General features: G+C 37.6%; 1 protein-coding gene across 1 annotated transcript in view; it reads left to right on the top strand.

Moving 5' to 3' along the window:
* The window catches only part of ntrk1 (neurotrophic tyrosine kinase, receptor, type 1), an 85,654-nt gene that overhangs the window by 18,225 nt on the left and 44,997 nt on the right, over nt 1–22,432 (top strand). The window contains exons 4-11 of the mRNA XM_038305323.1: nt 3,268–3,336; nt 5,437–5,591; nt 6,863–7,005; nt 10,426–10,564; nt 16,750–17,082; nt 17,323–17,340; nt 17,428–17,486; nt 19,275–19,377. Of these exons, the coding sequence (XP_038161251.1) occupies nt 3,268–3,336; nt 5,437–5,591; nt 6,863–7,005; nt 10,426–10,564; nt 16,750–17,082; nt 17,323–17,340; nt 17,428–17,486; nt 19,275–19,377 (1,019 nt within the window). The remainder of the gene's footprint in view (nt 1–3,267; nt 3,337–5,436; nt 5,592–6,862; nt 7,006–10,425; nt 10,565–16,749; nt 17,083–17,322; nt 17,341–17,427; nt 17,487–19,274; nt 19,378–22,432) is intronic.

The following is a 22,432-nucleotide window of genomic DNA, read 5'->3' as shown; positions in this document are numbered from 1 at the left end:
CTGTGTCTAAACCTTGAAGCTTTCTCTCTCCGGTTTGTTTTCCTGAAAAGAGATCAATCTCTTATACAAACTCAATAACACTTGTAATTATTTAGCATCCGGATAGACGAGTCCGACCAGCGCCATCTCACTGCAGAGTCCGTCGTGGTGGTAGACGTGTGAGCAGGTAGATCACATCAGAGCGTCGGGTCGCACAGTGTGAGAACATACATCGCGAGCTGTGAACTTTTAAACCCTTTGGTTTGTTCGTACAGTGTGAGCTGTAGCTGCGTGCAACGATTGAAAAAACTGTAGTGTATGCGCGGCTTTAGGAACCAGTTGTAACACAAAAAGCAGCTTGCCAAAGGTTCCTAGGTCCACACTGAATGTGAAATAACTCACATTGGGGGAATCCACATGCTATCATAGCTGCGTGCGTAATTCAAACGGTTTGTTGCAAATTAGCAACAATAGGCATCAAGGGTTTAGAAATTTTGAAGTATCCGAATGGGGGCTGAATAACGATGCACTAAATAGTTTTCTTTTCCTGTTGGGCAGAATAAAATGAAAAGAAGACATTATTTAACATATATCCACCACATGGTCTAGCTCATAAAATCCTTACCAAAGATTTAATGATAAAGTGATCAAAATACTTATGTACCATAGAGTGAAAATCATTAAAAAAACATATTAAATGCTTAGTTTTCGTCATGGATCATTTTGACCAACGGATTCAGAAACACGCTGCTGTTGCGATGCCCTTTTAAGTTCATTGATACTGTTTTCATTTGTTTTCCTTTCGGACCGTCTGGCCTCACATCTTGACTGAAACATATCAAATGAAGCCATCGGATCCATCCATCCACCAACAGCTGACTCTTATCGGCACCATCTTGTCCTCGTCGTTTTACTGAGCGTGTGCAACATGTCCAGTGTTGTTTATCTGAAAGACGAGTGTTTTTTTTTTTCCAAGGGACCAGAGATGTTGGTCGGGAAGGCGGAGGGGAGCTGGGAGGCTCAAGAAATTGGAGAAGACATCCACCAGTCACCTTTTACTCGCTCACTTTGGCGGATTATCGACAACTGATGCATAATAAATACACTCCACTAAGGGTCCATTATCACTTAATCAATATTTCACTGTGGGAGAGGGGCCAGCTAGGCTTGCAGGGAGAGTGGGGGGTTTCTGCCACAGATGAGCTCTGAAAGAGAGGAAAAAAACAAATCAGTAAAAACATTTTCTCCTTCTGCTCTCATCTAAACACAAACCTCCCAGATTTGCTAATATTTCTTCTCAACAGCAGCTAAAAGTGATCGAGCTGCTATTCCCGGCTTGGCTCTTCCCCCCGCGGACTCCAGGAGGAATTGAGCCGGTAATGGATAAGCCCCAATGGCTAAACCATCTGACATGAACTTTTGGGAGCAAGGAAAACAAATAATTGAACCCATGGCCCTGTCACAGTGATTATGTACTGGTTTCCATGCACACGCTCCCCAGTGTGGCTTTCTGTTATCTTCTGAGGGAGGTTTATTTACAGCCTCTCAAAGTCTGAGGATCATTTGAGCTCCGCTGTGATGATATTTAAGTGGCCTGAGAGGATTGACCAAAAAATCGCAGTTATAATACGAGCGAGACCCCGGCATGCAGGGACAAAGTGTTTGATTTATCTGGTCAAATTATGTGTAAACGTAAATAATTATGAGTTTTAGGTTGGAGCAGTAATGGTCCTTCCTTTTTCTTCAAAGGAAATGGATTTTCTTATTGTAGTTCAGCTGGCTTTCTTAGGATCCTATGGTTTTTACTTCTTTTGGACTTTTTTATTTTTAGGATTTTTACACGTCTTTCACCATTTTCAAAACTTCAAGAGATGGTTGAAAGACCTCAGATTTTGTATTTATATATATATATATATATATATATATATATATATATATATATATATATATATATATATATACATTGAATCTGAATTTGTTGCTTTTTAAGCGCGGGTGAAAGACTCAGAGCGGAAGCACTGTTGGTTTTTGGGTTGTGTAGTTTTTTTGACTCGCATTATAATGTACTACAAAATGGCGGCGCCAGTACTGGATTTTTTTTCTTTCTATTTTATTTTATTTTTTGGCATCGATCCTAGTTTTTTTTAGTTACTATTTGTTTGCTCCCGCTCCCGTCTGCTCCCGTTAATGTTTAATCCTGTACCGTCCCAATCACGTGATCGTTACTAATACTGACTCCCATCCCACGGAAAATCCCACGGGAATCCCACGGGAATCCCGTGACCCGTGGGATTCCCGAAAAAATGTCAGTCTCTAATGCACATCCTTGTGACGGCTGGCATATGGTGTAATTTTCTATTTCTTGACTGTAAAATCAAAATGTAAAATCCTTGCAACAAACTAAATTATAATAAAACTAAAATGCGATCTTTGAACCAAACCTGTTCCTCTTATATTTGGAGAATTTATGTTTGAATATTTTGTAAAAATATGTTGCGGTGCATGATGGGGTTTTGCATCTAAAGGCTGACGTTTCCCGTCTTATCTACATTGTTGCCAGGTTGGGTTGTTTCCCAATCTGGCAGTTTAGGATGGCCGTCTATGGGTAAAAAAGAGATCAATAAACTTTTGTTCAAATTGGGAGAGATTTTGTATATCCAGGCGGTTTATGAAAATTTTGGGGGCTGCAAAACGTGACTCAGTGACTTTCTATAACAAGAAAAAGTGTTTATCGATGTTTATTTGAGGTTTTTATTATATTTAACATCATTACTGATTAATCTAAGTCATTACTAAGGACAGGATAAACCTTTGCCAGTTATAGCAGACAGTGTTGCTATAAGAAGAACTGTTTGTATAGAAGCACTAATTAGCTAATGTACTGAGCACTGAGCAGAGGTGTGCTGGCAGCATGTTCATGACTGTTGGTCCCACTCGGTTTGAAGTACCTGCCAAGGTAATTGATCAGAACCTGTTTGGATGCATTAATGCTTTCCACTGACTCAAATCCAGCACCACAGTTCAGTGATTGAAAATAGCATATTTTCCTTAAGGGTTTCTCATGTTACTTTGTCTTTGTGGAAACATTTACGCTCCTCCTCAAACCCTAAAGTAAGCAAGTGGAAGTTTACATCTGTCCATTGATCTTCTTCTTATCTTGTTGCTTAGAAATGACCGATCTGTTACTGAAAAACCTGTTAGAATCAGGCAAGCAGTGTTAGAACTTCCAGCTCTGTTACTGTTTGACAAGTTAAATAAATCTTGTTCTGTTTTCTTTTTCTTTCACAGCAACCTGGCGTCCAACACCCTGGAACATATCAGCTGGAGAGTGTTTCATTTTCTCCCTCTGCTCAACCTGTGAGTCAGTTTCCAATTCTGCAAAATACTTTATTTTAATGGTGAATAAAAACATAGCTGGAAGTTAAGATAAAATTCTTTCAATATTCCTTATTTCATCTCTTTTTACGTTTCCCAGATATACCTGTGATTTTAAACTGATTATTTGTTTTTGAGGCTTTTAAATTGTTCTCCATTCTAATGACTTTAATGAACAATTTCTTACATTTCTTTTTGTTGTTGTTGCTTAATACTTAAATCTTTTAATCTATAATGATAAAAGGCATTATCCCAGTTCAGCGCTAAAATATGCTAACTGTGTGTCTGCAAAGAGCCAGAATCCGACCCTGACCACCCAAAGTTCAACTTCCTACTCTGCCAACTTCAACTTCAGATTCTGTCCATGAACCCCACAAAAGAATCAATCAATGGGCTCTGATAGAATACAGCTCCAACCTACCAGCCTCATTCCATTCATTATGGATTTTGTTTTGATCATAAAGATGAGAGATGACCGGTAAAACATTCCTGGTGTCAAAAAAATCCTATTTTTAATAAAAACTAAAAAAGTTTAAGTTCTACATTGTACAATCATGTTAAATAACTTTTAGAAAGTATTCTTTACAAAAACATTTCAATGCATAGGGAATAGGGTGATTCTTCTCTTTTGCTCTCTGTGTTGGGACACTGCAAAAACGATCTAGAAATAAGTCAAAATGTCTTAAATTGAGTTTATTTACCCTTAATTTGAGTAGGTAAATGGGATGATTTGCCAATGGAATGAGGATTTATACTCTTAAGATAAGGTAATTAGATAATATGTACTTGAAATAAGATGCAATTGTTTTTTTTTCTTATTTTAAATGTAAATAGTCTTGTTCCATTGGCAAAGTGTCTCACTTGCATCTGCAATTTAAGAAAAAATGCACTTATTTTAAGAAAAAATTACTTATCTAGATTTCGATTTTTTTTTCCAGTGTAGAGAGAACATAAAACAATACGGATTCTGTCTAGTTTTATTCTAATTAGAAATTTTAGAAAGGATAATTTAAACTGAATTAAATGGTAATCCACCATTAGCAGCTGAATACTTTGAGAGCGCTGTAATTCACTGTTTGCATCTTTTCTAAACAAAAACAAGGCTCTGTTGGGCTACTCTATAAACCCTTAAACTCAATGCATTTTCCAACATTTTGAATTGAAAAAGCTTCCTGGATGGGAAGAGAAATGTCTTCAAACTTGGAAACAAAGTCCAGTGGATGTTTTTTTTTTTACTTTTTTGGACAGCATTAAGGTTGCCACTAGCATTTGGAGAGCAATTTTCAAGCCAAACCAGCCCAAAGTGAATAAGAAATGTGATTCCGCTGTCATTTGAGCATTCAGATCAGCGACACACAAGGCTAATGTTCTCTAAAAATAAAAAAGATCATAAGAGGTGGAAAAAGATCTTAAATAGTGTTTTACGATAGAGATGATAGCATAGGTGCTCGATCTTCAGTGACTTTTATTGCTTATGTGTTTCTTCACTTGCTTATTAATAAGTGGATATTTACTGTACAAGGTCTTAATCTACCATACAATCTATATTCCAATCTTTTCGAGGTTCGAGTCTCGGTTTGTGGGTGGATGGTTTGAAAAATCCGACCCATGCAGGACTCTGGCCTGAGTATCTGATGAGGATGCAGGCCTCAATGCCTCACGTTGAGCTTTTGGGTATATCCCATTGGCAGGGTGCAGAGTCCTCTCCCTGGAAGGACCACTTATTCCATCTGACCTTGAAATGCCTTAAGATTCCCCAGGAGGAGCTGGAGAGCATTTCATTCCTGATGGATGGATGGAAGGAAGGAAAATTGTTCCTGTTGCATTTTGATGACTATTTCTTAGATCTTCCTCTTTTCTGGACCAATTTTGTCACAACAGCAAACTTTCTTATTTTGTTTGTGGATTATCTTGTGCCTGACTTGAGTTTCTGTTGAGGTTAGAATCAAGCTAGCTTTTTTAAATTAGTTTTGCTTTTTAAAGTTTACTAGAAAACTGGTTGAGCTTATGCTGATTGAAATCCGAGTTATAAAGCAATTCTAAATCCTTCACTTGTTGGTTTTCTTGTGCTCATTATTTTAGGATTTTAAGGGAAAACCCTCTGATTTGCTCGTGTGACCTCTATTGGCTGCAGCAGTGGCAGAACGATGATCGTGGCGACGTCTACAGCCAGATGTTGTTCTGTTTGTCCGGCGATGGGGAAATACCACTCAGCTCTTTGGTGATAGACAACTGCAGTGAGTTTAGATTTTATTTATGACATTTCATGCTTTCGTTTGGGACTTTGTTAGTATGCTGGAAATTTTGAGAATAAAGGAAAAGTCCGGTCAGCAAAGAATAATCAATGGATCACTATTTAGAACTAAAACTAATACGTTTGCATCGATTTGATGAATTTAGAGTTAATCGGTAAAAAAAATTAAAATATTTTTCATCGCGATCACAGAGTCTGGAAGCGGCCATTTTTACCCAAATATAGTAACCCCTCCCTCCTGCCATCTTCCAGCAGTGACGTCACGGTGCGGTAAGCCTAGAGCCATTCTCCACACTTTACAAGCAAAATCAATGGGAACTACTAGACACATCTGCAATCAACAACAATTATTGAAGATTTCCAGAGGACTTCACTATTTAAATTCACCAGAGCTATAGTGAAACTGACAATGCCCACGTGCATGGCAGATGGATGTTGGAATACATCAATAAAAAGTGGGCGGGTTCGTCGTTGGATTGCCAACTTGAAGAGGGAGGATTTGCCATAGAAAAGAGGAAAAAAAAATGTAATATGTAGCCAACATTTGGAAGAAGAATGTTTTCAAGATGACTTGGATAATAGGGCGATACAGCACTGGGACTTGATCAACAGCCGATACCGTACCGTGAAGTCACAAACCAGTAGGTGGCAGTAGTGTTCTTTGACAAACATGGAAGCCTCATTCAAAAGAAATTACTCTTAATTTACAACACTTATTATTTATTGAACAGTATGTAATAATTTCATATCTAAAGTACTTTCAGAAGTTTGAATTCTGAATATGACCGGACTTTTCCATTAATATATAAAGTTTTAAGCCATATGAAGCTTGATTTGCCAATTTTAAACATATCAATGCTTAGTTGCTTTCATTGTGTTTTGTTCTGCCTTTGCTTAAAAATAACAAGCCCTTATAGTTAATATTAGTGTTGCACCAATACAGATACAAGTATCGGGCAGTTTGCATCAATCACTTTGTATTAGTCTTTTTCCTGCTTCAAAAAGGTAGGCAGCAGCTTGACAAAGCCATGATGGCAACTATTTTACAGCCCAGTAGTATGCAGTTCTTCATATACGTATACACACACACATCAATTTCAAACAGATGGTATCGGTGCCAAAAAATGACATTGGCACAACACTGGGTAATATGAACTTTATTTATTTGGCCTTTAAGTCATAGTTGACTGACTGTTGGAAAGATAAGTGTTGATTTACTAGTTAGTCTCATCTTGTCTTCTTCTCTGATCTCAGATTTGCCTGAAGTGACCATATCCTCATCTCAACTGAAGACTCAAGAGGGGGGAAACCTCACGTTTGAATGTCATGTGACAGGAAGTCCCACCCCCAATGTGAAATGGCAAACTAAAGAACTTGCCTCTGACTACGTTCTGCAGGTAGGAAAAGCAGAGCTGTTCCGTTTTTCATTATCATTTTAAAGTGGTGCAGTTTTTCTTTGAGATTATCTTGTTGGTCAAACACTGTTTACACCAAGACTATAATGTTTTCACTTTGAAATTCTATTAATATTGTAAAACTAGATTTCAAGCTTGTACATCCGACTTTGTTCCTTACTTGTCTTGTGAGGCTGAGATTTTACTTTTTACTCTGCATCAATATTTAGCTTGAGAACCACGTATTGACCTTTTGTGGCCCTGCAACCAGCACAGCTAAGTTTGGGCTCAATTTAGAGTTTTCAGCATCTTATTTTCCTGCTTTTTTACTACTCTAGAAGGCAACCTTTGCTGGGTTCAATGTGAAAGCAGTGTGGTGAATAATTTATAACCAAGAACAGGTTAGCGTTTTCATTAAAACTGTATGATGAAGAGTGTTTATTGGAGGAAACCAGAGGACTGACCAGACATGTTTATCCCTGATGCTGCCAAGAGCATTACAATAACTTATTTGGGGCGCTGCCAACCTATTGTGGGTCCGATAAAGTTGAAGCCTCATGTGTGTCCAGCTTTACTCTTTTGATGACTAAGCCACACATATGTGCATCTAGCCCAACAAAAGCCCCATAGAAAAGCTACCTTTACCGCAACCGCTTTTCCACATGTATCACTTCAGACGCTTATGGGCAGAGACTATAATAATATGAAAGACCGTGGAACATCTGTTTCCTGTCCTCATGTTTTTTTAAAACAGCGAAGAGTCTACATATATATATATATATATATATATATATATATATATATATATATATATATATATATATATATATATATATATATATATATATATACATATACATATACATATATATATACACACATATATATATATATATATATATATACATATACATATGTATATGTATATATATGTATATATATATATATATATATATATATATACATATATCTGTAAATATATATATATATATATATACATATGTATATGTATGTATATATATGTATATGTATATATACATATATATGTAAATATATATATATACATATTTATATGTATGTATATATATATATACATACATATACATATGTATATGTATATATATATATGTATATATACATATATATGTAAATATATATATATACAGGTGCTGGTCATAAAATTAGAATATCATGAAAAAGTAGATTGATTTCAGTAATTCCATTTAAAAAGTGAAACTTGTATATTATATTCATACATTACATACAAACTCATATATTTCAGATGTTTATTTTGTTTAATTTTGATGATTACAAATGACAACAAATGAAAATCTCAAATTCATCATATCAGAAAATTAGAATATTGTGAAAAGGTTCAAAATTGATGGCCCCTGGTGCCACACTCTAATCAGCTAATTAACTCAAACCACCTGCAAAAGCCTTTAAATGGTCTTTCAGTCTAGTTCTATAGGCTACACAATCATGGGGAAGACTGCTGACTTGACAGTTGTCCAAAAGACGACCATCGACACCTTGCACAAGGAGGGCAAGACACAAAAGGTCATCGCTAAAGAGGCTGGCTGTTCACAGAGCTCAGTGTCCAAGCACATTAATAGAGAGGCGAAGGGAAGGAAAAGATGTGGTCGAAAAAAGTGTACAAGCAAGAGAGATAACCGCACCCTGGAGAGGATTGTGAAACAAAACCCATTCAAAAATGTGGGGGAGATTCACAAAGAGTGGACTGCAGCTGGAGTGAGTGCTTCAAGAACCACCACACACAGACGTATGAAAGACATGGGTTTCTGCTGTCGCATTCCTTGTGTCAAGCCACTCTTGAACCACAGACAGCGTCAGAAGCGTCTTGCCTGGGCTAAAGAGAAACAGGACTGGACTGCTGGTGAGTGGTCCAAAGTCATGTTCTCTGATGAAAGTAAATTTTGCATTTCCTTTGGAAATCAAGGTCCCAGAGTCTGGAGGAAAAGAAGAGAGGCACTTCATCCACGTTGCTTGAAGTCCAGTGTAAAGTTTCCACAGTCAGTGATGGTTTGGGGTGCCATGTCATCTGCTGGTGTTGGTCCATTGTGTTTTCTGAGGTCCAGGGTCAACGCAGCCACATACCAGGAAGTTTTAGAGCACTTCATGCTTCCTGCAGCTGACCAACTTTTTGGAGATGCAGATTTCATTTTCCAACAGGACTTGGCACCTGCACACAGTGCCAAAGCTACCAGTACCTGGTTGAAGGACCATGGTATCCCTGTTCTTAATTGGCCAGCAAACTCTCCTGACCTTAACCCCATAGAAAATCTATGGGGTATTGTGAAGAAGAAGATGCAATACACCAGACCCAACAATTCAGAAGAGCTAAAAGCCACTATTAGAGCAACCTGGGCTATCATAACACCTGAGCAGTGCCACAGACTGATCGACTCCATGCCACGCCGCATTGCTGCAGTAATACAGGCCAAAGGAGGCCCAACTAAATACTGAGTGCTGTACATGCTCATACTTTTCATGTTCATACTTTTCAGTTGGCCAACATTTCTATAAATCCTTTGTTTTTATTGGTCTTCAGTAATATTCTAATTTTCTGATATGATGAATTTGAGATTTTCATTTGTTGTCATTTGTAATCATCAAAATTAAACAAAATAAACATCTGAAATATATGAGTTTGTATGTAATGTATGAATATAATATACAAGTTTCACTTTTTAAATGGAATTACTGAAATCAATCTACTTTTTCATGATATTCTAATTTTATGACCAGCACCTGTATACATATGTATATGTATATATATATATATATATATATATATATATATATATAAATATGTATATATATATATATATATGTATGTATATATGTATATATAAATATATGTATGTATGTATATATCTATGTGTGTATGTGTATATATATGTGTGCTTATATATATATATGTGTGTGTATATATATATATATATAATATATCATATATTTATATCTAATAAGTAATATATGCATATATAATATATATAATATATATATACATATATACATATATATATATATATATATATGTGTACATATATATATATATATAATGTGTGCGTGTGTGGGTGTATGCATAATTATTTTTTAACTTACGTTCTAATAAACATATGCAATCAATAACATTAATAGTTTCTACATGGAAGGACCTAAATAGAGACTTTTTTTAGTAATTACAGAAGTTTTTAACTCTAATTTCCTGCTTCTATGCTTGTCTTATAAAAAAAATTTACCATTGCAAAGTGTATGCATGTAGATATTCCTTTTTCCTCTAAACACATTTGAATGGTATTTTTCATAAACTACTTTTCAGTTTAGATTTTCTCTTGTGACCAATGTATCTGTTATACCTGGAGGAATTCAAATTTCGCTTCCTGACTGCTTCTGCAGGAGACAATCATGGGCTCCTCGGTACATCTGGTGCTTCAACTCACCAATGTTTCCTCCAAGGACAACCTGCACAACCTGACGTGTGTGGCTGAGAACCAAGCTGGGCCCAACGAGGGGATGGTGCAATTGGACATTGAGTGTAAGTGCCTGCAAAATAAAATGCTGCGCTCCTGAAAGCTCACTAGCTCAATGCAAGTCGGCGGCCTTAATGGAGGCGAGGGCGAGAGCACACCGGGACTATTTGGTAGTGCAGGCAGGGTGGACGGTTGCACAAAAGAAAAATGCACTGCGCTGATTTCTTCTAAATGCCCCCTCTACAAATATGGGTACGTACCCACCATGCTTCTAATGGAGCTCTCTGTCCTCTGCCACTCAATCCAGCGACTGGTGAGAAGTGTTAAAATAATATGACTGAAGTGCTTCAGGTACAGCTTGCCATTTAATGTAGGGATGCAATGAGAGGACAAAGGAAGGTGAACTTACCTTATCTCCCTCATATAGAACTCCACCACCTTATGTATTTTGCACTTTCAAATTACAGATGGAGCTTGACTCTGAGGGTCTGCTGCTGTTTTCCGCTTTCAGATACATTAGTGCATCTGGAAGGTGAGCAACGCCGAGAAAAGACAGCACCCAGTAGTCCCACAGAAGACAATCAGATGCATTAGTGGTACATTACTGAAAATACAACCCGAAACAATATCATATAGCTCCAACTCAATGACACTCATTTGAAAATATAAAGCCAAAAAAAAGACAGGGGCGCCAATCAGCTGCATGAGCATCAAGGGACAGATAATGAACATCAGGGAAATGGGGCGGACAACCCGTGCTAAGATCTGATTTAAGCTCATCCTAATGGACTTTTCCCTTCAACTCCGGAAAACCGCTTCTTCCATGGTGATTGGCAGTCTTTAAATGTGTTAGTGCTCCTAATCTATTAACATCAGCTCCACTGGTGGACAGACACTCGTTAACCGCTGGCCCTTTAATTACTTCTAATTACCTCCCAGAACAGTGGGAGTTTACTGCTGAGTGGCTCCTCGTGCCATTGATTCATGGTAGACATGCAGCTTCCTCTTCATAGAAACCCTGCTCTGAATCAACCATTTGAAATCTTAGAATTAAACAGAAATTTTAGGGAAATTTTTATTCGGAGGATCATTAATGATATGCAGTTAACATAGCTCATTATATAGATATAATAATTTTTATGTTTGAAGTTGTTTTTTTTTATAATTTTTTATGAAATCAGAAGTCTGCCATAAGGAAAAAGGCAGTTTTGGTGACATTTATGTGTTCATGCTCCTCTGCTCTTCTTGTTTGTGAACCTGTCTCTGTGCGCTCATGTCAACTTTTTTCATTTTGAAGGTGAAACCCATAGACATTATATATGTAGACGCCTCATTGGACGCTGTCGGCAGTGAGGTCGACGTCCTTTTGAGGGCGGCCATCTTGGATCGGACCACAGTTCAGACAGCTGCTGTCAGAATGAATAGAAGGCCCCTTAGATCTAATTTTAATCACATGAAAGACAAGTCAGAGATAATATTACAATTATCTCTTACATATCACAACCGCTTAAAAAAACAAAACAAATTTTAAAATTTATTTTCAGTTAGATTACACATATTTATTTAATGACAGTGCACTGTCTCAAAAGGCTGGATTTCCTGAAAAGTAGCCAATCACAGGCTGTTTACTTCATCTGGTTTGTTCCATCCTCAAAGTTTCAGTCTTATTCTATTGAATCTTGACACATAAAATGTTCAAAGTGTGTGTGGAGAGTAGTTTACGTGTCTGGGACTTGAATAAAACTGTTTGTTTGATTATTAATGGTGTGTGTTCCCTTTCCCCAAAATTCTGACCTTATAGATTTTTTGGGATAGAAGGATCATCCTAACCTGACTCCGCCAGATGGATTTGCTCCACATATCCATCTGGAAACCTTCCGTTGAAGTAATATTGGGAAGGGGTGAAAATACTGGTTAGCTGATTGGCCTATGTTGGTGATAGACGGGCCAAATAAACCAATCAGATCAACGAAGCATATGACGTACTAACAGAGCGACGAAGAAGAGGAGCCAATTGATAGATCAAACTCTTGCCGAAACCAGTCGGGAGAAGAGCAAAAACATCTTTTCCTCTGAGAAAAGCCTCCAGAGCAGTGTTTTGCTCTTCTTTCAGTGAAGAAATACTCTGTAATTCCGATAAAACTTGCTCGATAGCCACGCTAACGCTAGTTTCATCGGCTGAAGCCGCCATGTTCTTTAGACTGAACTGTCGCGCTTCTCGTTGCGTCACACCTCAACCCTCCTCAAAGCCAACGCTGATTGGACGTTCGTTTGGTGAACGGCTCCAAATTTTCTTTAACGGAGAGTCTCCAGACTGATCTGCGAGTGAAACCTTGAAAGCTCGCGACATCAGGATGGTCTCACGAGGCTAGGATCATCCACAGTTTGAAATTGATAATATTTAAGGATGAGAAAGTGGTGCACAAGTTTGGATTTTCTTCAGATGATCAGTAATGGGGTTCCAGACCCTGTTGCTCAGGCTTGCAAGTGGCTATTTGGTCCCTCTGCAATGGCTCTCTAAAATGTAAGAAAAAATTATATTTTTAAACATAGTAGATGTAACCAAAAGGCTTACGACCTTTTTTGTTTGTGGACATATTTAAATTAAGTTTCACATTAGGATAAAATAAAAATAATCACTAATATTTTTTCCAGATCAATCTTTCTTGCCAAACCTAGCTTGTTTTTGTAAAGGTTTTATGTTTTTTCTTTTATTATAAAACCTAAAAGATGGATATAAAATGTTTTTTTATTTTGCAATGGCTAGTATGAAAAAGTACACTGCAAAAACGACCTCAAAATGAGTAAAATGTCTTAAATTAAGAGTATTTACCCTTAATTTGAGCAGGTAAATAAGATGATTTGCCAATGGAATTAGTATTTTTACTCTTAAAATAAGGTATCTAGATATTATGCGCTTGAAATAAGACAATGCAATTTTTTTTCTTATTTTAAGTGTAAATTGTCTTGTTCCATTGGCAAAGTGTCTCACTTAAATACTTAATTCAAGAAAAAATGCACTTGTTTTAAGAAAAAATGACTTATTTAGATTAAGATTTTGCAGTATATGAGTTGTCTTTTCTTAAAAGCTCAATAATTAATTAATTTGGGGCTCTAAAGGAATTTTTTTTTTTTTTTTTTTGCTGCACTGAAAGCAAAGAGTGGGGCTGCAGAACCCTGGTTTAAAAACTTCTGTCATGTAATTTGGTAGATTATCACTGTGAGGTTTGGCCCTGAACTCTAAGATATTCAAACAGCCATAATAGTGGCATTATTATGTTTCTCTGTCTGGTTCTACAGAAAAGTTTTATTAAAGACTACTCTTCTTAAAGCAATAACTTTAGGGCTAAAAAAACAAAAATGAGTGCAACGGGTTCCGTTACGAACAAAAACTGGTATCAAAACATGAATCTGACTCAGTCTTTGCATGATAAAAGCTGACCATCTAATCTGTGAGATCCTGACCTTGTTTACATCCTCAAAGACTTTCTTATTTTTAGTTGGTGCTGAACCTGCATGTACAGCTTGATTTTTGTATCGCAGCAGGTTGTTCATTCAGATCCACTCTGCAAAGAAAAATGGCTTCTATTTATAGAAGAGCAAAAAAAATGACCTTATCAAATAATTTAATGTCTGAAAATTTTAGTATTTTAGATTTGATTGTTCAAAGAAGTTTGCTGGAATAAATTGTGGCAAACTTCAAATGAGGAAATAAGGTGTGACAAGCAGCTTGTTCATTAAATGGGTTTCTAGCCTTTATTTTATCCCCAGCAGAGTGAGATCAGAAGAGGCTACCAGTGGGGGATTATTAAAGGTGATTAAAAAGCAGTATTTTCCAAGCAGTGTAGTGGCTTTCAGAGTGCAGGGAGTAAAGGGGCACCTGAGCCGGTATCAGCCTTATTACAGCACTTTCCAGGTCAGGGTTGCAGGTTAAGAGCAGCACAATTTCCAGGGCAGAGCCAATGGTCGCTGCACTTGAGAGTTGTGTTCGATCTGAACGGTGCCGTTTCCTGTAACTTCGTGTCCAGGAGAGAGCTTCCAGGTAGTTCTTGTGGTTGGGAGCACGACGATGACCAGGATGCATTATTCATGGCAGGTCAGCCAAGGTTTGCAGTTCAGATGGAGAGCATTGATTCATGGAAAATCCCAGCCAACATACAGCACAGTGTGAAACTGGGTTATGTATGACAGAGTTGAAGTTTCAGCATAAAGAGGAAACGTTTACAGCTCTGTACAACAATACCTTTAGTAGTTTTGATCAATAGATGCTGTGGCTGTCTCTGACTTTGACAATTTCTAATCTCACTTCAGCAGCTTGTTCAACACTTTGAATGTTGAGTCCTGGTTTGTTCGTGGTTGCGTGAATGAAATCAGGAACATTGCAGCAGATCTGTATGTGGTCGTCGTCGGCTTCTGCTTTATCCAGGAGACTTCATTCACCGTAGACACCTCCTCCAGCTCTGTTGGGGGAAGCCGGGAGGCCTCCAGGTCAGTCGAGAGACATAGTTCCTCCAGTGTTTCCTGGGTCGTCCCCTGGGCCTCCTCCCAGTGAGACGACAATGATGGACAATCTGTCAAGGGAAGGCGTACAGAGGGCATTGTAAAAAGATGTCCAAGCCATCTCCGCTGACTCCTCTGAATGTGGAGGACAAGCAACTCTAGGCAGTCTCTCACCAATCTCCTCATCCAGGACCTAAAATTGGATAAAAATATTCGGGTGAAATTTCCTCATCCACCATAAAGAACATTAAAAGCTTCAAATTGAAGTCCTCCCTGCCAGTAAGCCTCTCTTCGCGTTGCTTTGTTTTGGGGTATAAAGGATGTTAACTTTCTGTTGTGGGGACACCTGTGGACTCTGGGTAGGAGTGTGCCTCAAACACCTTCAAATAGAAGATCAATCTTCTTTTACTTTAGTGAGGCAGTGTCTTACTCCTTGATGATTAAAATTTAGATAAACGTAAATGTAAATCCCTTTATTGTACCACAATGGGGAAATTAGTTCTCTGCATTTTGGCCCAAACCCTTGGGGAGCAGTGAGCTTCCATTGTGTGGCACCCCCACAGTGGCTTTAGAAAATATCTAACTCAAACAGCAACCTCCACATAACTTTTAAGCAATATTTCTTCCTTAGACCGGCACCAACGCATTAAATCTGGACTAACGTTCTGATTTTGCATCTTTTTCGTTTCTCTTTTTGACTTTAATCTAAAAAAAAAAAAGTGATGTTTATAGTCTATATGAGAATGTGGAGTTTGGTTCACAGTCTGAACAAACTCTGACACTTGTGAGGGAAAATTGAGCTCATTTGTTAACAGTTTTCATTTCAATCACTTGAAAAGCTATCTGCCAATGTTGCTGGATGATTTTAATACAGTAAATGTTGTCTGGCATTATTTAGATGCTTTGTGAGAATGGATATTTTGGCTAGTTTTACATGTGTTGTTGTGAAGGAATCAATTCGAAAGGAGAAGACAGAGATGCATGTAGACAACCAAGTAGCAAAAGTTTGTCTGGAGCTTCTTGTTGCTTGCAGGAACCAGTCAGTCCCTCCGAAATAAAGCTTGATTAATGTCGTCAAACTATTCAATTTCAATTCAGTTTATCTATATAGCGCCAATTCACAACACATGTCATCTCAAGGCACTTTACAGTTCAACCAGATCATCCAGTCAAATTGATTCAAAGTTTTTTATCTAAGGAAAACCAGTTGATTGCATTAACTCATTGACTGAAATACAATCCCTCACACTAAGCATGCTTGTATCGACAGTTGAGAGGAAAAACTCTTTTTTAACAGGAGGAAACCTCCAGCAGAACCAGGCTCAGTGTGAGCGGCCATCTTCCGAGGCCGACTGGGGTTTAGTCTAAGCTACACTCAGTTCAGGCATGTCTACTTCCTTAGGTAAAACACAAAATTTTAAGCCTGGATAGTTTTTGAAAACATTCTTCATGTAAAATTTTGGTTTTGTTGCACACTAGATAAATTCCTCAAATTTCAGGGGCCTTGTGTTTTGGTTTTTGAATTTCCTAACAAGCTAGCTCATTTTTCTGCTGTATTGTACGGACAAATGAACCAAAACATTTAAGATAAAAATAGAACATTTATAGGAATTATTGATGGACATTCTTTCAAATGATTGCAAGATAATCTGTGGTTTTAGGAGGAAAATAGAAAGAAATGAAGATGATATTTAGCAAAATGTAAAACTTTGACCTCACCTGAACCTCCAAACCTGACATCTCCCCGCAGTTCCAGCCAAAATCATCTTCCTGAGAGACGCTGTGCCGCAGCACAACTGGTGCTTCCCGTTCGCTGTGGATGGCAATCCAGAGGCAAAGATCAGCTGGCTGTACAACGGCTTCCTAATCAGAGAAACCAAATACCTCTACAGCCAGTTCATCCCTGACTCAAATGACGGGTCGGTAAAACACGGCTGCCTCTTCCTCAACAAGCCCACCCACATCAACAATGGGAACTACACTCTGATTGTGGAGAACAGGCTTGGCAGGGATGAGGCCACGGCTATTGGAATGTTTATGGACAATCCTTTTGATCCGTCGGATCCAGAGGGGAAAATTCCAGGTGAGTTCCTGAAAATGTTTTATGACTGACCATCAGTCCATAGTAACAACTGTTAGATAATTATTTTAAAAACTGGATGAAGCATCACACAGCTGTTTAGCTGCAATTAATCAAGAGCAGGTCGTCCCAACAAGATCCTTTCCAAGTTTAAAAACATTACTGGATATTTATTTAAAATACTGATCTAAGTGTTAATCTGGTCATGAAAATGTTTATATTCTCTTTCCTCCTTCATGCTAGTTCCTAATGAGAATCAAAGTAAGTCCTCCATTAAATTTATGATTCCTAAAATCCTGAAGTATTTACATACACTTACTTCCTGTTTGTCCATATTTCTCCTTTCAGGTCCAACAAACAAACCTGATATGGACGTTACAGAGAATTCTGAGAGTCGGGTGTTTGTGGTATGTCTGTGTTATCAAAATATCCCCTCAGACGCTAATGGTTATTTAGATTTACCCTCATAGTTTTTTTCTTTGAGACTAGGCCAAATTAAAAACAAAAATTTAACTTGATATTAAAAATAACATTTAGTACCTGAAATTTGTGATATAAAAAATATGGCTTCTCAATAAAAATAATAACAATATAAGAAAGTTTCTGCAAATCTTTTAAAGATTGGATGAGATTCAGATGTTTTATGCACATATTTTTCTCTCATGGAGGACGCTACTTTTATCTGTCTTTTCGAGATAATTCAATTCAGTTTATTTCTATAGCACCAATTCACATCACACTGAGTTGAACCCGATCATCCAGTCAAATTGATTCAAAGTTTTCTATCCAAGGAAAACCAGTTGATTGCATTGACTCATTGACTCGAATGCAATCCCTCACACTAAGCATGCTTGTAGCGACAGTGGAGAGGAAAAACTCCCTTTTAACAGGAAGAAACCTCCAGCAGAACCAGGCTCAGTGTTAGTGGCCATCTGCTGAGGCCCACTGGGGTTCAAGGAGACAGAAGTAGACATAAAAAAAGAAGCTGTAAAAGGCGCCCCGTCCAGGAAACACACAGCCAGGCAGACGAGCTCCGAGCCAGCTCCCATGTCAGAGGATGAAGAGAGCACATCCAGTTAATCACAGTCAGAGAAACAGGACTACACTGGAAAACAGGCCGATATATAAACAAGGGTGTTTATGGCAGCAGCACAGCTGATATTTCTCTTCAGGATGGTGTCACAGCCACACAGTAATGACATCACTATCTCGTTATCACCGTTAAACAATACAGTTTTTTCTCGAGATAACAAGATCAGTATCTCGTTATCTTGAGAACACAGTTATTGATTTCTTGAGATAACGAGATAATTAACCTGTATGAGTAATGAATGAGGCTGGCCTACAGTCCTGGATTCCCAGTCCATCCACGCCTGCGGTGCCTGTAGTTGTGAAGTTGCTGTACCGCATGTGCACAAATAATCAGTTTTTTAGTTTCCTATTTCTTTTCCACTCATTTTCAGATGGATGATTGGATTGCATGGAAATCAGTAGAGACAAATCTGACTGTTTTTGTAATGAAAATCTTTAATCTGGATTCGCTTTGGGGGTTTATGCATCTTATACCTGTTACAGGCATAACACCGGGGCTGTTCAGAAAACACCCGGCGCTAAGGCGCCAGAGGCATATGTTTAATTGCTCAGGAATTGAAGCAAATCATTAAACCAACAGCGTCGTCTCATTACCTAAAAGTTTAACACAAGATTATTTTCAGAATTACAGATAGGCTGCCATGACTTATAGATTAATACAGATTAAACACAGGAAGGCTAAAATCACCAGAGCTATTTTATATCATATTGTGTTTGACTAATCTTAATTTAGACAATGCTGCACTGGGTCAATAAAAAGATCGTCCTCTATACCTTTAAGTTATACAGAGAAAAAAAATGGCTGCCTGATATTTAATAATAATGATTCTATTAACTGTGCACTAACTTCTAGGTGGCTAAATAAACACATCATTTTGTTTCAGAAATCAGCTGCATATACTCATAGGTGAGGAAAATAAGCTAGTTTCTGTTTTTTAGCTTTCATTTAAAATTCCAGAATTATAAACAGATCTTGGCTCTATTCGGCCATTTTAAAGGTATTTCTATTTTTTCAGCTGAAACAACATCCTGCATGAGGTGATTAGCACACGTCTAATTGGAGTAGCAATAACCGTCTCAAATCTTCCTGTGATGTTTGACAGGTGTCTGTGGCTGTGGGCCTTGCAGTGTTTGCCTGCAGCTTTCTGCTCATCATGGTTCTGGTCATAAACAAGTGTGGTCAGCAGTCCAAGTTTGGAATTCACCGTAAGTAGACACACAGGAGATGTTGTTGCTGCATGAATGCACAGCTAATGCATTAATGACATTTACACAGAACCGGCTCACCTGGCTTTTTGGGAACATTTGGTAAAAACATTCGATGGTTTATCTGAGTCCGTCGTCTAGGGCGGGGTTTCGATTCAAATGTCAAGAATCGAGTAAATTTTTATTCACAAGATTTGGAATTTATACTTTTGGCTCCGATCCAATCTCAAATTGGATTGCTGCTACACTGGAAAAACGATGTAGAAATAAGTTAAAACTTGTTAAATTACGTGTATTTACTCTTAATTTCAGTAGGTAAATTAGATAGTTTGCCAATTGAATGAGTATTTTTACTCTTAAAATAAGATAATTAGTTAATATGCACTTAAAATTAGACAATGCAATTGTGTTTTCTTATTTTAAGTGTAAATCGTCTTGTTACATTGGCAAAATGTCTCTTTTACCTCCTCAATCCAAGAACAAATGCACTAATTTGAAGAAAAAATGACTTATGTAGATTTCAATTTTTTCCTGTGTATTAGAAACATTTTGTTTTTGCTGTTATTACTGTAGCAACATATTATATTAGTATTATAATACTATTATCAGCGAAGGAACAAAGTAAGGGTAGTTATGGCAGCTTTTTACTGTCCTTAAGGCCAGAAAACACCTAATTGGATTTTATGCGTGATCCGACTGTAATCCTGTCAGACGAGGTTGTGTCATTTAGCACTGATTGAAAGGCAATGGGGAAGAAAACGACCGAAACTATTTTGCGTAGCTCCAACTGAGATAGAGCCCAGGACTATTTTAGTCGGACGTCGCAGCAATTTTCCAGCAATTTCCTGGGTCTGACAGGAAGAGAGACACAGTTACAAAGTAAAACACATTCGCATTGGATGAAAATAAGAAATAAAATCTTAATAAAATAAAAAATTACATTGCAGTGTCCATAAAATCTGTGATACTCCCTGCATGAATTATAATAAAGCAATTTATATGCATAAATCAAGCGGAACACTATGGCGATAGCCGTACTGCTCCACTTGTGAAAGTAAAATCTGTTGAGCTTTGTTTGGGATCAAAACAATTATTGTATTCTTATTGCCACATTGCCAGACACTGTTAAAAAAGAAATAAAATCTGTTAACCGCATGAGGAAAGAGTCAGTTTTGGAGTCGCACATCGCCTATATAGTAAGTAGGACAGACTTGTGCAAAAATAATGAATGAAATATTAAAAAAGGAAAACTTTATTCATGATAGGAGTTCAGGAGGACAGAAAAAGGATAAAGTAGTGATTCTCTTTGAGCCTCACAAAAAAAAAAACGAGGGATAGAAAGTGTAGTTTATCAATATGCTGGTGAAAAAAAATTACTTCAGAAAAGAAACAAATTGATATAGTGAAGAACTGATCCTCCTTGAGCCTCACAAAAAACAAAATAACGAGGGGCAGACAGAGCAGGTAAGTGCAGCCTATCTGTCTCACCGCTTTATGAAAAAAAAAAAAAAGCAAAACTTGAAAACTTCCCAGATCTCTCTCTGAGAATCACCTCTCTGCCTCGTTTATTGCTGTTTTTTACTTTTCTTTAGACGTAAATCTCATTATTTTTTTAATATATGAACATTCTTTGTCTGTTCTGGTTTTAGATGCTGCACAGACTCATTAAGTGGGGCTTTTTAGCTACGCCGTTGATCTTTATTTTACTTTTTATTTCTTTACATAACCTTACCAGCTCAAATGAGGGAAATTCTTTAAATTTATGTACCACAGAGATGGTAGTGAAATAAAGCTTGAGCAGATCTGCCCACCCTGCCTATGTGGAGCCTCTCTATACGCAGTCAGTGTGACACGGAAGAAAATCGGATTAATTAGTTGTATGCAACCGATGTGCTCTACCCTTTAGTATGGAAAATGTTACATTTTTTAAAATTAAATTTTCGTTATATGATTCGTTCTTTAGGAAGTAGTTGATTTGGAACTGAAAAATCTATTCCTTTATCATCCCTATTTTAAACTGAAGGAATATAATTAAGATATTCTTTATCCAATAAACCTGAAGGTTTCATGTCTCAATGAATCGTTTTCATCTAAACAAATAGGGAGACTAGCTTTGGCTGCAAAGTGGAAGCTGGTTTGAGATTATTTCTCCACACGATGCACAACTACTGTTGTATTAATATCAATTTTCTGTTCAACAATCAATCAATCTGTATTTTCAAAGAATTCTAGTAGTAGAAAACCAAAAAGCCTCCTCCACTATTTCAGATACGTTTAAACAAAGTTGTTGATTAATATTGAAATAATGAAAAGAATTTGCCTGAATTTGCGAGTTAGATTCTTTTTTTGTTATTTAAGCCATCAGGATAATTGGGGGGGAAAAGTGTTTCTAATTCAGCTTCCATTGAACTGATGCTTGGATCTATGCTTCAAAGTTTAAAGGGAGAAAAAAAGTATTACATTCAACCTATGAGAGTTTCTAGAAACAGTTGTTTGGAATTATAGCTGGTTGAGTCTTTTCGGGACTTTAATGGACTAATACAGCTTTGCAGTGTGATGTCACTTTGCACACAGGCAGCTGCTGTTTGTTTGTTGGGTAAAGTGCCTTAATTACAGTGTAGACCTCCGCTGCCCACCGCCACGTGGTGAGAGCCATTAAAAACGATGGATGGATGGATGGATGGATGGATTGATGGATGGATGGCTGCAGGAAAAGCCAGCTCCGTGTGGACACCCCACCCTTTTCTCTTTTCACTCAGAGCTCCTAAGTGTGCCTGATTGCCTAAGTGGACCTTGCTCCCTCTTGCCTTCCCTCCATCTCCTCTGGGCTCCCTCGTTGTTGTTCCATTTTCTTCTGTTTTGGACTCTGGGGGTTCTGCGGTTTGCATTGCTGAGTGGATTTTACAATTTGGGCCCCACTTGTTTGGCTTTTAATACTTGCCATAGTCAGGTGTTGCTAACCATCCAGGCTTCCTGTATGGTCATTTTTCCCCCGGTTCAATGTGGCCTGATTGCTGCATGGTTGATGATGGTGATTATTAGAGCTTGTCATAAT

This window comes from Cyprinodon tularosa, unplaced genomic scaffold (assembly GCF_016077235.1).
Source record: "Cyprinodon tularosa strain WSP-4 unplaced genomic scaffold, ASM1607723v1 ctg556, whole genome shotgun sequence".
NCBI classification, from domain to species: domain Eukaryota; kingdom Metazoa; phylum Chordata; class Actinopteri; order Cyprinodontiformes; family Cyprinodontidae; genus Cyprinodon; species Cyprinodon tularosa.
This window is presented reverse-complemented; position numbering and strand designations above follow the sequence as displayed.